This window comes from Belonocnema kinseyi, chromosome 7, assembly GCF_010883055.1.
Source record: "Belonocnema kinseyi isolate 2016_QV_RU_SX_M_011 chromosome 7, B_treatae_v1, whole genome shotgun sequence".
NCBI lineage: Eukaryota > Metazoa > Arthropoda > Insecta > Hymenoptera > Cynipidae > Belonocnema > Belonocnema kinseyi.
Window position 1 is genome coordinate 135,323,944 of NC_046663.1, and position 14,290 is coordinate 135,338,233.

Below are 14,290 nucleotides of genomic sequence, written 5' to 3' on the forward strand. Positions count from 1 at the left end.
GTCCCCTGCAGCTTCAGCAAGAAGTGTAGCAGAAGTTCTATCGAAGCAGTGCCCCGTATACAGTTTCGCTTCTGGAAGTTTTAGATTTTCTGCGATTTTTTTTTTTTGTATTTCCATACACTTGTTTTTCCCAATGGGTTGGATGTTACATATTGCACATTGAAAATTGAGAAAGAATCAGTTTACTGGGCAGTTTTGTGGTCGCAGATTGATGTATTTTTTGATAATGTCAGTGAATTTTTCATGGATGTAGAATCTCCTTGAAACATGTGTTTTGGTGTCTGGGATATCGTCAACTTAAGTGTTGAATTTTCAATGAGGAATGATTTCTCAGTCAAAAGAGAAATTTTTTTGAATTAAATTGCTGAATTTTCAATCCAAACAGGCGAATTCTTTAGAAAACAGTTGAATTTTCAACCCGCAAATATACATTTTCATCTAAAAAGTTCGTGTAAATCAAAAAGTTCAATAGCAACCAAATAGTTGAATTTTGTGAGAAAAGAGTAGAATTTTCAACAAGAAAGACGAATTTTCAACAAAACAGTCGAATTTTTAAGCTAAGTAGACGAATTTTCTTCAAAATAGTTGAATTTTGAACAAAAAGTTGATTTTCAACCCAATAGTTAAATTTTAAACTAAATGGGATGAATTCTTAGCTAAAAATGGACTTTTTGAGATAAATATGAGAATGAAACAGTAAAAAATATGAGTTATTCTTTACTTTGGAATAAGAGTTATGATTGTTCGTGTTAAATGCGACAGACATAACCTCACTTTTTCGACTGAATAATATAAATATATTCACCTTGTTTACCAATTGTTTGGTGTTAGGAGCTGCTTGTATGAATTTTTCAAATTTTTCTGCGGTGAAAACTTTGGATTTCTTCGAAATGTAGCCGAGTGCATGTCTTTTTAAGATTGTTTTCATATACATGATCAGAAGAATTAATAAAAAATATATCACTTATATCCAATATACATATCATAATAATTAAAATATGTAAGACTACAACTTAAGTTGCAAAATAAAGAATCTTTGTACCTTCAAAATTCGAACAATTTCAAGTTTGGAAGGAAATATTTTTAAAAAGTAGTGGTAATTTTAATTAAAATGTTGGAAGGGAATCTTGAAAGCTTTTCTTTCCCTGCATACAACCCCTAATAACTTTATTAAAAAATTTAAATTTAAAGGCGATTTTAAAGTAAATAGTTAATTATATTATTGCAAACCTCATTTCTAAAATAAACAGAGTAAGCTATTAAGCTCTTTAAACAAACGTACTGTACTCATGACGCACAGTTGGAGGAAATGCACTTTTTAAATTCAAAAATGTCCAGAGCCTTCAATTTTCTTGCGATTTAGAATTTTTTGTTTTAAATTAAAGTTTATTGAATTCTATAGATCTGGACTCTCCGAACTTTTGTCTCCTCTATTTTGTTATTAATAATTTCTCCACTCAAAATATGTAAAAGCTAAAATTTTGTATATAACAATTTTTTACGCTTTATAACTGATCAGGAAAACTTTATATTGTCTTAAATAAATGATTAGGGATTCAGAATATAAATAATTTATTCATTCATCAATTTATTTGTTATAAACCAATTTTATGAGCAAATTGATAAATAGTCTTATTATCGGTAAAAAAATTTGTTTTGCTAAAAATGCTTCACATTAATGTAGGAATGACATTTAATAACAAAAATAATTTAAAAGTTTATCACTGTGATAAAAAATTTGTGTTTCAAAATATTATAATTTGAGATTTTTTAAATTATAATTTGCTTCAATGGCCAGAACGACTTGATGTATTTTTTAAAATAATAAATATTTAATAATATTAGATAAAATATAATAATTACAATTTTTGTAAACAAATTTAATAGGCCCTTTCGCATAGAATTTTTTTTTTGCACTGTAAATGTTTTAAGCTATTGGACGAACGACTGCTATTCACAAGAATATTAGGAAAGTTAAAGGTAACCACTGTTATTAACAATTCTTGTGACAAAATATTTAAACTTAAAATTTGATCAAATTTAAGTTTTCTTTGATGGCCAAGTCGGTGGGTTATTGTCAAAAGATTTTGTATTGAGTGAATCTCAGCATGCAGTGTTATGATTTATTTTCAATCTATTACGATCGAAAAACCCACCTTTTCCAAGTGGAACTGCCAACATTTGGAAATTGTTGTTGTAAATTGTTTATAAACATGTAAGCTTTATATTCTACTAAATATTTTGATAAAACCTTCCATTTAAATATTTTGTCACGAGAATTACACAGGCCGACAAAATTTGACAAAAGTCAAAAGCCAGAAAGTTTTTGAGGTTATGTAACTGTACAAGAAAAATGTCTACCACAAAGCTAATATGAAATTTGAAAGTAGTAATCTTCCCCTTTCAAACCTACTTGTATTTATTAGGATATCTTTATTTTTCAGCAAAATATTGTAATTTGAAATTTTTTATTTGAGCGTTTTAACCCATTAACGCTGAGTTGTTCAGATTTATACAACACATTCCCTATTTCTGGCGGTACGATATTTTTTGTTCAAAATATCTCAGGGGTTTTCGAGGGTGCCCTTTCTGTTGCCGGTGTCAGTTTTTTGTTATAACCCCTAGAAGATTCAATATGGTGGCCACAATTTAGGGCTTTAAAAAATTACAAAGGATCCCGCACAAAATACCAACCAAAAAGCATACAGTCGTTTGGAACCAAACTTTGCACATTGATAAAACAATAAAAAATATGGAACCCGTGTCTTTTCATTTCTACGGAAGCCGTTTCCTAGGGGTAGAAACCACCCCTAACAAGCCACAAGCATGCTAACCCATCTGACTCTGGGAAGAATAATCGCATATTTTAGTTTCGTTTAGTCGCATGTTTTTCTTGGAATAATGAAGTTCCATGCCACAAGTGGGTTAACCCACCTACCTGCTAATCTCCCTAAACCCATAAATCACCCCTACCAAATCATAAGCAGACTAACCCACCTAACCCTGGGAGCAGCGAATTTAGTAGTTAATATTTCGTGAAATAATTGAATTCCACACTACAAGTGGGCTAACCTTGAAATGAAATTGTTCAATTTAGCGTATTAACCCATTAACGCCGAGATGGTATGCCATTGTCCCTTGAAAATGTTATCTGAGGGGTTTTCGGGGGTACCTTTTCGATTGGCTCAGTTTTTGTTATAACTCCCAGAAGAGCGAATATGGAAAACAATTAGGGCTTTAAAAAAAACAACAAATTTTACTATTATGATTCATTTAATATTGTAAATTTACTTAGGATTTTCCAGCTTACTAAGGCAAGACTCAATATTTTCCAGCCATTTAAGGCTGGACTTGGGATGGTCCAGCTAAGCAAGAAAGTACTCAATATTTTCCAGCCAATTAAGGCAAGACTTTAGATTGTCCAACCAATTATGGCAAGCCTTTGGATTTCCCGGCCAATAAAGACAAGTCTTTTTATCGTCCAGCTAGTCAAGACAAGACTTTGAATCGTCCAGCCAGGCAAGGCAAGACTTACGATTGCCCAACCAGTTAAGGCAAGACTTGGGAATGTCCAGCTAAGCAAGGAAGTACTTAATATTCTCCAGTCAATTGAGGCAAGACTTAAGATTGCCCAGACAATCAAGGGAAGACTTACGTTTGCCCATTCAGTTAAGGCAAGACTTTGAATCGTCCAGCCAATCAAGGCAAGACTTACGATTGCCCATTCAGTTAAGGCAAGACTTGGGATTGTCCAGCTACGCAAGGCAGTACTTAATATTTTCCATCCAATTAAGGCAAGACTTTAGATTGCCCAGCCAATCAAGGAAAGACTTTGAATTGCCTAGCCAATAAAGGCAAGACTTTGTATCGCCCAGCCAGTCAAGGTAAGACTTTGAATCGCCCAGTCAGTCAAGGCAAAACTTTGAATCGTCCAGCCAGTCAAGGCAAGACATACGATTGCCCAGCCATTTAAAGCAAGACTTACGATTGTATGTCCAATGAAGGTGAATCCAATTGCTTGTTTTCTTATGGAAACGTTCGCGCTTCATGTCAAACGATCGTTAAAGAGACTTTCGTTTATGACTAGTAGTGTCATTATCATTTCTTTGCAACGACCAGCAATAGTCGGCCATCATTCTTACATTGCGTCGACCTTGATAATGTTGCTCTTATTGGTGAAAGTCTTGATGAAAGCGTTTGCCTATTTATTCACTGAATGCTACAACAATTTCTGGGAAATAATCCAAATGAGATTTGAGAACATGTAACTTCATACTCATCAAAGAACGTAATCTATTAAAATTCTTTAACATACTAGATACAATAGTTCTAAGTTTCGGATCTCGATTTTTCCCTAAAAATTTCTGTACAACATCTTTGAAACTCAACCATGCATCCTTTTCAATAGATATCATGGTTTTGATAAAGTCATCATCTTTGATAAGTTTTCTTATATCAGGCGCAACAAAAATACCTTCCTTAACTTTGGCATCACTTAAATGCGGAAATGTAGATCTGATATAATTGAAACATTCTCCTTTGGTGTTTAGGGCTTTCACAAATTGCTTCATTAACCCTAGTTTTATATGGAGTGGTGGCAATAATTCTTTCTGTCAACAAGACTTTCATAAACAACATTATACTGACCAACTGTCCACTCTAATCTGTCTGGCCATTTCTCCGTCATCCAATGTTCATCCCTTGCACGACTGCCCCAAAGTCAAAGAAAACAAGGGTATTTAATGTTTCCTGATTGGAAACCTATTATAAGATTGATTATTTTGAAGTCACCACAAATAAGGCAATTATGGACATTGTATTTTATTTTTATCAGGAGTAATTGAAAAGTATCATAAGATTCTTTCAGTGTAGTTGAGTGACCTCCTGTAATTGCAGCGTACTTATTTCCATTATGTAATAGTACTACCTTCAGACTTTCTGTAGACGAATCTATGAAAAGACGTCAATCCTCTGGCGTATATAAGTTTATTTTATATAAATTAATGAGTCTTTCGATATCATTACAATACACAATCCCACTGTCCATTGAAAAGTACTTGATAAACTTTTCTTTTCTATTTCTGTAAACAGTCACTTTAGTGCCAGGTAACAATAGTTTCCTCTCTTTGAGTCTTGAAGCGTAAAGCTCATCTTTATCTTTTGGAAGATCAGGGTCACGTATAAAATCGTCTAATCTGTATTGGTCAAAAAATTTAAGACTTTCATCATCTGATTCTTCCCAAAAAGAATCTTCAGTTGCATTAGGATAGTCAGTATCCATTGATTCTTGAGTTGATCGGTCACTTTTGTTTTCAGAGTGATTTCTAATACCAATCTTGGCTGGTGTAACACTTTTTATATCAGGGTAAACGATCTTCTCCAAATACTTTTTAGAAAAACCTCCTGTTTTGCATAATCAAAAGTAACAATCAGTTTCATGATCGTTACGCTCACGCCAATCAGGTGGTTGAATAACAGTCTGCGTCTTGGTACTTTCATCTTCTCAATTTGACAAATTTTATCTACAAGCATGACAAATTGAGTTTGGTACCCACGGTTTATCCAAATTTTTCATTGAAGTCTCATAGCAGTTGAAGTATGACGTTTTTATCGAATTACTAATTGATCGACGGTATTTCTCCGTTTCATACTTTCCACAAACGTGAAAAACGTATTAACTCTCTTGGCGCAAGGAGTTCTTGAACTCATTTTTTTTTTTAATAAACTGTAACGTTGAAATTCTAAAACGCACTATATACAAAAATCACGATCGACACGAAATGTAACCGCTAGACAGATTTCAAATAAAAAAGAATTTTATTACCTACGCACCCAACCGTTAGCCCGCCACTCAAACGTGATCTCTAACATGGAAAGATTTGTAGCAAAAAATGAATTTCATCACCTACGCATAATACGTCATAAAAGCGTCGCCAGCTCAGTGAGCCAGCTAGGGATCGAAGATTGTCTGCGCCGTAGAACGGCGTGCACATACAGCGAATGTGAACATTAGAATGCACACAGATTGCACAGAAGCATTCCGCGCAGTCAGTCTTCTTTTGTTCTATCAATGTGCGAAGTTTGGTTCCAAACGACATCACGCTTTTTTGTTGGTATTTTGTGCGGGATCCTTTGTTCTTTTTTAAAGCCCTAAATTGTGGCCGCTATATTGGATCTTCTAGGGGTTTTAACAAAAAACTGACACCGGTAATAGAAAGGGCACCCTCGAAAACCCCTGAGATAATATTTTGAACAAAAAATATCGTACCGTCAGCAATAGAGAATGCGTTGTATAAATCTGAACACTTCAGCGTTAATGGGTTAAAACGCTAAAATAAAAAATTTCAAATTACAGTATTTTGGTGAAAAATAAAGATATCCTAATAAATCCAAGTAGGTTTAAAGGGGAAGATCAGTATTTTCAAAATCTATATTAGCTTTTGTGATAGACATTTTTCTTGTTCAGTTACATAACCTGAAAAACAGCTAAAAAACGCATTTTTTGCACATTTAGGTTAGCATACCTTGAAAACCTGACGTACAGGAGCAATTTTGAGCTCGGATTCGGATTCAGCGCATCAAAATCCTTCGGAAATGTTAGGTCTGGTCTTTGGCTTTAAGATTTGTGGGCCTGTGTTATTTATAACAGTGGTTATTGTTAACTTCTCAAATATTTATGTGACTAGCCGTCATACGTGCAACAGCTTAAGACATTTCCAGTGCAAATGAAAAAAAATTCTGTGCGAAAGGACAAAAATTTTGAATTTATTTATCTAATTTGTTTACGAAAATTTTAATTGTTATATTTTATTAAATATTATTAAATATTTATTATTTTAAGGAATACCTGAATTTATTCTGGCCATTGAAGGAAACTATCATTTGAAAAATCTCAAATTCTCATATTTTGCCAAAAAAAATGTTTATCACAGTGGTTATTAAAAACTTTTAAATTATTTTTGCTATTAAATATCATTCCTACATTAATGTGAAACAGTTTTAGCAAAAAAAAAAAAATTTACCGATAATGGGACTATTTGTCAATTTGTTGTTAAAATTGTTTTATAAAAAATAAATGGATAATTAAACAAATTATTAGTATTCTATGAGTCCCTAGACATTCATTTGAGACGATATAGAGCTTTCCTAATCAGTGATTAGCGCGTAAAAAATTGTTATACATAACATTTTAGTTTTTCCATACTTTGAGTGGAAAAATTATTAATAAAAAGATAAAAGAGAAAAGTTCGGAGAGTCAAGATCTATAAAATTTAATAATCTTTAATTTAAAACGAAAAAATTTTAAATCTTAAGAAAAATGAAGGCTGGATATTTTTGAATAAAAAAGTGCATTTCCTCCAACTGTGCGTCTTGAGTACCGTACGTTTGCTTATAGAGTTTAATAGCTTATAGTTTGTTTATTTTAGAAATGAGTTTTGCAATAATATAATTAACTATTTAATTCAAAATCTACTTTAAATTTAAATTTCTTAATAATGTTTTTAGGGGTTGCATGCAGCGGGAAAAAAGCTATCAAGATTAAGCAATAAATAAATTACTGAACTGTATAAATGCATATATGATGTTCGGTTTATTTTAAATAAATATATACATTATATTAAATAATATTAAATTCATTTTCTCATTTATCAGTCTTGTCATTGACTTTTTACCAAATTATTCCCTTCAAACATTTTAATTAAAATTACAATTACTTTTAAAAAATATTTCCTTCGAAACTTGAAATTGTTAAGATTTTAAAGGTACAAAGATTTTTTTACTTTGCTACTTTAGTTGTAGTCTTACATATTTTAAATAATATTACTATATTTGTATTGGATGTAAGTGATATATTTTTTATTAATTTTTCTGATCATGTATATGTTTTAAATAATTTTGTCATTGAGGTCTTAAATATTATTAATGTTTTCATTAGCTACAGTAATAATTTTAGCAATGAATTTTTTTTTAACTAGAAGAAATAATAAAATCAATAACATCAGCAAAATAAATCATAGAAATATGAAGTTCGAACTGCTTTCAAAATGTATCTAAAAATTAAATTTTATTCTATTAAACTACATATTTTCATGACTTTTTCTTTTTTTAAATAATAAGTAATAGTTACTCTTATTTTTTCATATATTTTTTTTTGTTTATTAGCAAACAGCATCAAGTTTTTAATTATTTTTACTTTATCTTAATGTGCTTTATCTTGTGCGCGCTCTATTGACAATACTTGAGAAGATTCTACGGTAGGGTTAGGTCGTAACTCGTGAAAGTATTTCAGGTTTGGAAACTCTAGGGATTGTAAAGTATTTTCGTACACGCTCATCTGCATAGAGCCATTTTCGTCCCGCTTCGCAGGCTACGAAAGCCGCCATTTTAGATGTTCGTATTTTGAATAAAGCTTTATAACAGCAGAGTTAAGAGTATGCAGAGCTAAAAATATGTTGAAAAAATTTTGAAAAAAATCTGGAAAGTCCTACAACATGTTTAGAATGCAGTAGAGGACTTAAAATTTAAAAATATTAAAAAATGTCAGTTTTGCAAGGAATTTAGTCGAATGTTTTTATGTAGGAATTGAATGGAGCTATCGCGCTGTTTAATGGCTTAAACTGTATGGTAATGTACCCTGATTCCTATTTTGTCCATAAAAGTGAATAAAAATTATATTTTCGCGATTTAAGTCGCTCAGAATAATTTCGAGTTTAATGAGACGAGACGCGTGCCAAAGGAGTAGAAAAAGTGTAGAAAAGAAGGTCCGTCATATTTCCCAGCGGCAGGCAGACGTTTTCTCCAGATTTTCCCACAGCTGCTGCTCGCTCAGCAGAGCCCTGTCAAAGCTTTCACGTGGGCTGCACCCTTCTCTCCTGATATACAATTTTAATATTATAATACAGTATAAAGCTTGCACATGAATTATCTTGTATTTTGTTTATTAAATATAGTACCCTTATTTCGGCATTATATAATTTTGTAATTGTTAGGCTCTTCATTCGCTACTAAAATGCGTAAAAGATTTGATTATATGAGCAATTCTACGTGCATATATATTTTTTTAATTATTCGTAATAAGATAATGTTGCACAAAGTACAAATATTTGTCTGTTTAGCCAAAATTTCTAACAATAGCTTACATTCTATAGATGACTTGACATGGATTTCCTCATATACGCAAACATGCCTCGCCTCCATTAAACTCTAAATTATTCTGAGCGACTTTAATCGCGAAAATATAAATTTTTTCAGTTTCATGGACAAAATAGGAATCAGGGTACATTACCGCACAGTTTAAGCCATTGAACAGCGTGATAGCTTTATTCAATTTATAAATGAAAACATTCAACAAAAATCCTTGCAAAAATGAAATTTTTAAATATTTTTCAATTTTAAGGTCTCTACTGCAATCTAAACATGTTGTAGGACACTCCAGGTTTTTTGCAAATTTTTTTCAACATATTCTTAGCCCTGGGGTCATGTGAAAGTTAAGCTGTCTCAAGAATGGGCTCGGAACAAAATTTGTTTACGCAAATTACAGAAACACCATTTTATTCAGAAAACTTAGCGGATTCGTGTGGTTCTTATTCGAACCTCCTCACATTTTTTTCTGCGGAGTTATTGCCTTCTAAAATCGAGGGTCCTGATTTTTTGCGGCGATATTGGTAGTAGTAGATATCTGTCCATTGATTTTCGCAGATCATTGTATATTACCTGTTCTTCTATTTTCAGTATCTCTTGTCGTCCGGAAAAGATTCCTTAATTAAATTGTGGGAGCTATCAACTAGTAGATGTCTCATAGCATATACTGGTGCTGGAACAACAGGTAACTATCATCAATAAAACCACAGGCCGTCACTAAAGTCAAACGAAGTACAAAATGACGTGCTCCATTTTAGTTTCGAGTATGAAATAAAAGTCTCTACTTATTTCGTTTCTGAAACTCAAAAATAGCTTGAACTTTTTAAGTGGCATTCGATTTTTTTAAATAAAAGAAGAATTTAATTGTTTTTAACTTAGGATTTCTAATTTAACTGAAATTATATGAAATTTATTACAGGGTGGGATGACTCGGTTGATCGGGTTGGTAGTGGCAGGGTGGGCTACAGACGGAGAAGGTAAAATAGGTAACAGATCGCGACGGTAGATAGAGGAAGGGAAGGATAGAAGGCGGGGGCGTTTGAATTGAATTCAAGGCTAACGGAGAGAGCAAAAAGCTTGGTATCGATTGCGGCATTCATAAAAAGGAAGAAAGGGAAGTGGAGAAGCAGTGAAGAGAAGGAAGATATCGGTTCAAGCTTGAAATATGGAAAAATGCTCAGATCGCCGCCGGAACACAGGAGTCTTGTAGAGAAGGATGAGAATAGTAAGAGGACGGAAGAAAACGCAAATAGAACTGAAGATCCAATGAAAGAGGAAACACTGTAAGAAATTCGCGAAGTTATGATAGATGTAATGGGGATTTATGAAGAAAAGTAGGAGAAAAGGGGAAAAGAAAAAAGGAAAGAAATTAGACGGGAAAGGGCTGAACTTAGGAAAGAAATACAAAAAAATGGAACGAAGTCAGGAAACAGTTAGAGAACAGCTTGCTGTCGTTGGAACAAAAACTAGAGAAGAAGGAAGATAATGAATAATAAAAAGTTGGAGGAGATATAAGGTAAGATAAAGAAAATAGACAGCTTGAACCGGGAGTTTAGAGAGGGTGACAGTGGGAGTACGGTGAAGGAAAGCCTGAGAGCAATAGAACAAAGAATAGAAAAGACGAAATACTAAAGAGGATTGATGCTAAGGTAGAGACAGAGGAAGTGCGAAGTTTAGGAAGGGAAGAGCGAAGAGGGGAGAAAATGGTACTGGTGAAACTAAAGAAATGGGATAAAAAGAGAAAAGTGGTGACAAAGAAGAGGACGTTACATGGAAGCTCGGAAGATGGGTTAAGTGTGGGAGAATACATTTAGAAGGAGTATGGTGGGATTGGAACGAAGAAAAGGAAGAGGTAGTAAGAAATGAGGTGCCGGGAAACTATGAGAGGAAGGAATTGGAGATAGGACAATAATAAATATTAAAAAGAAAAAAAGAGACGAGAAACGAATGTAGGAAAGATTGGAGGATATTTTACTGGTATATAGCAGGATTAAAGAGAAAGGCTAGGGAGTTTATGAGAAATTTGACAGTGGCATGTAGTAATAAGGATGCAGGCGTGGCTAGATGAAAGGATGGAAAGAGTAAGAAAAAGGTTACCAAGATGTTAAAAATGGTAAACTTCAGAATGCAAAGAGGAAGAATAAAAAGGGCAGAACAATGGGAGGAATGGTGATGGTATTAAGGAATAAATGTATAACAGAGAAAGATAAGAAAGAGAGAAAAGAACAAAAAGAAAGATTAATAGTAGAAGAGGTAAAGATGGGAACTGAGAAGTGGAAGAGAGTGAGGGTTTATGTAAATAGTGTTATGTAGAAGAAAGCAGAGGAGATAAAAGAAATGGTGGAAGAAAATAAAGAAGAGATTAGGCTTATAATAGTTGCGGATTTCATGGCGAGAACAGGATATAGAGGAGAAAGGGAATATGGACAAAAGGGAGGAAGAAAATCCAAATATAAGGTACTGAATGGGGAGGGAAAGGGTTTGTTAAAGAGCTTGGAGGAGTTGGGATGGTTTATCTTAAACGGAAATATAGAAAGAGATGAGCAAGGAGAATATACAAGCTCAGGAGGAGGAAGAGGAACGGTTAATTAATTATGCGATAGTAGATGATGAGGTAAGAGATTCTATTGATTCGGATTACATTCCCTTGATAGTGACATTAGAGGGAGAAAAAAATAATATGAATATGGATAAAAATAGAGGAAAGGTGAAAAGTGCAGGAAAGGGGGATTAGTCAAGACAAGGAAATGCACAATTAAGAGAAAAGGTTATAAATATTAAAATGTGTGAGGGAACTGTTGATGTAAAGTTGGAAAAAAAATGATAAGAGAAATAAAAAGAGGATTAGACAGCACAAGCAAAAATGAAGTTAGTGAATAGGAGAATACGAGTGGATAGGATGGGGATTGTAAAGAGAAAAAGGGAGGTCAGAAAGGAATTCAGAAAATGGAGAAAAGAAAAACTAATAAATAAAAATATGGGACAAAAAGGAAGGAGTATACTAAATGGTGTGATCAAAAGAAAGATGAGAATAGAAGGTTTGAAAGGGAGTAAATACAGAGAAAAAGAAGAATGAGAGTAAAACAAGATATTGAAATGGTAGAATGGAGAAATGTTTTTATGGAAATATTATGTGGGGTGGCGAGGAAAGTTAGAAAAAGATGAAAATATGGCAGGTAAACAGATAAGGAAGAGGACATAACAAGGGAACAAATAGTCAAATTGTTAGGAATAATGAAAGATGGAAAGTTACCTGGTATAGATGAGATTCCAAATAAAGTATGCAAGTATAGAGGGGCGGAACTACAGGAATGGGCAAGGATAATGTGTAATAGAGTATGGAAAGGAGAGGGGTGTCCAGAGTTATGGAAAGAAGGAGTAGTGATACCAACAGTGATAAGGTTGACACTAGGGGTAGCCTGGAGAACACCAGGATATATGGTGAGAGAAAAAGCGCAAAGTGATAAATTAGGTACTAGAGCGGGAAAGCGGGCACGGAAATTTGGGATGAAGCTGTGGGAGGGAAAGGGAAGGGAGTTGTCGAGAAAGTGTTTGATAGAAGTAGAATAAAGGAGACGCAGTTCGATAGAATTAACGACGAGGGATGATTGAGGAATCAAAATACAATAAATGGTATAGGATGATATAAATGGAAGGGGTACTTTCATGTTGGTGGCGGTAGTGAGAAAGTTTGCGGTGACAGGTGATAAGAAGATTTTACGGATTTTATGTGGAAGGTGTGAGTGAAATGTGAGGGTGGAATCCTAGGAGGTTTTCAGCAGGCTACGACTGCCAGCCCTGTGTGGCCCGGTGGCGAGTGGCGCGGCAGGGCGATGGAAATAGCGGAACGAAGGAAGCGAAAAGACGAAGCAGAGAGCGTCTAGCGCAAGTGAAGGGAAGGATCTCTTGAAGAGGAAAAGAGACAGCCTAGAGAGTCCTGAGGAAAGCGTGCTAAAGAGTCCGTTTAGAGAAAGCCTAAGGGCACGTAGGTCACCCCCCTCCCCTAAAGATGGATGGGCAGACGTAGAAGGAGGCTCTTGGAGTGCTGATAGACGAGGTCATAGGGTTGAGAGAAGACGTAAGGGGGATATGGAGCAGATCAAAAATATGAGGGGGGTCCTGAGGATAAGAGCTGAGAAATGGGAAAAGAAGATAAAAGAGTTCAGAGAGAAAATGGAAGGATTGCAGAGGGAGGTGATGTCGGTAAGGAGGAAAAAGAGGAGAAAGCGAAGCAGATGTAAGAAAAGATTAGGTTGTAGAAGGAAAGGGTGGAAAAAAGGCTTAAGAAGATGGAGGGCAGGTCGGAAATGGAAGTAGTTAGTAGGTGGGAGAACAAGAAAAAAGGTAATTGGGAGAGGCTGGAGAATATAATAGAAGAGAAAGTGGGAGTGCGCAGGAATGTAAAGTAAGAGAGAGCGGATAGGGAAACGATAATGGCAGTGGAGTTGAGAATAGAGAGAAGAGAGAAGGCAGATAGGAGAAGCAATATTGTAATAGGAGGATTAAAGTTAAAGAGCGGGGAAGAAATGGAGGGGGTTGAAGCGCTGCTACAGAGCATAGGGTGGGTTAAAGTCAAGGTAGGGGAAGTTCGGCTGGAGGAGAGAAAGGAGAATGAAGTGGCGGTTGTAAAATTGGAGAGCTGGGAACAAAAGTTGGGGGTAATGCGAAACAAAAGTAGTATGAAGGATAAGAATCTTTTAATCAATCAAGGTTTGTCGAGGAAGGAAAGGGATATGCAGAGAATGCTAAAAAACAAGGTTTTGTTAAAGGTGTTAAAGGTGCTGTTCTGGAACGTAGTAAAGGTAAAGAAGAAAGATGAGGATTTCTAAAGGTATATTCCGGAATTTTATGCGGTGGGACTGGTAAAGACGTGGGTAGAGAGAAAGGAATGCAATAGAGTAGAGCCCAAGTTGTCAAGGGGTTATAGGTGGAGGCTACAGGAGGCGGTCAGAGTACAGAGGAAAGGAAGGGTTCGTTGGGGAATTATAACAGGGGTTAGGGATGGATTAGAGGAAGAAGTTCATGGAGAGGGAGATGGGTAGAGCGTGAAAATGAGCGTAGTAAAGATAGGAGGGTTAGCATATAAGTTTATGACTGGTTACAATAAGGATGAGATGGAACGGATTGAAGAAAGGGTGGAAGACTTACT

The 14,290-nt window shown here is 34.6% G+C and overlaps 1 protein-coding gene across 1 annotated transcript in view; it reads left to right on the forward strand.

Moving 5' to 3' along the window:
* LOC117177014 (cleavage stimulation factor subunit 1) overlaps positions 1 to 14,290 on the forward strand; it is a 65,644-nt gene that overhangs the window by 39,489 nt on the left and 11,865 nt on the right. Inside the window, exon 3 of the mRNA XM_033367468.1 lies at positions 9,733 to 9,826. Within this exon, the coding sequence (XP_033223359.1) occupies positions 9,733 to 9,826 (94 nt within the window). The remainder of the gene's footprint in view (positions 1 to 9,732; positions 9,827 to 14,290) is intronic.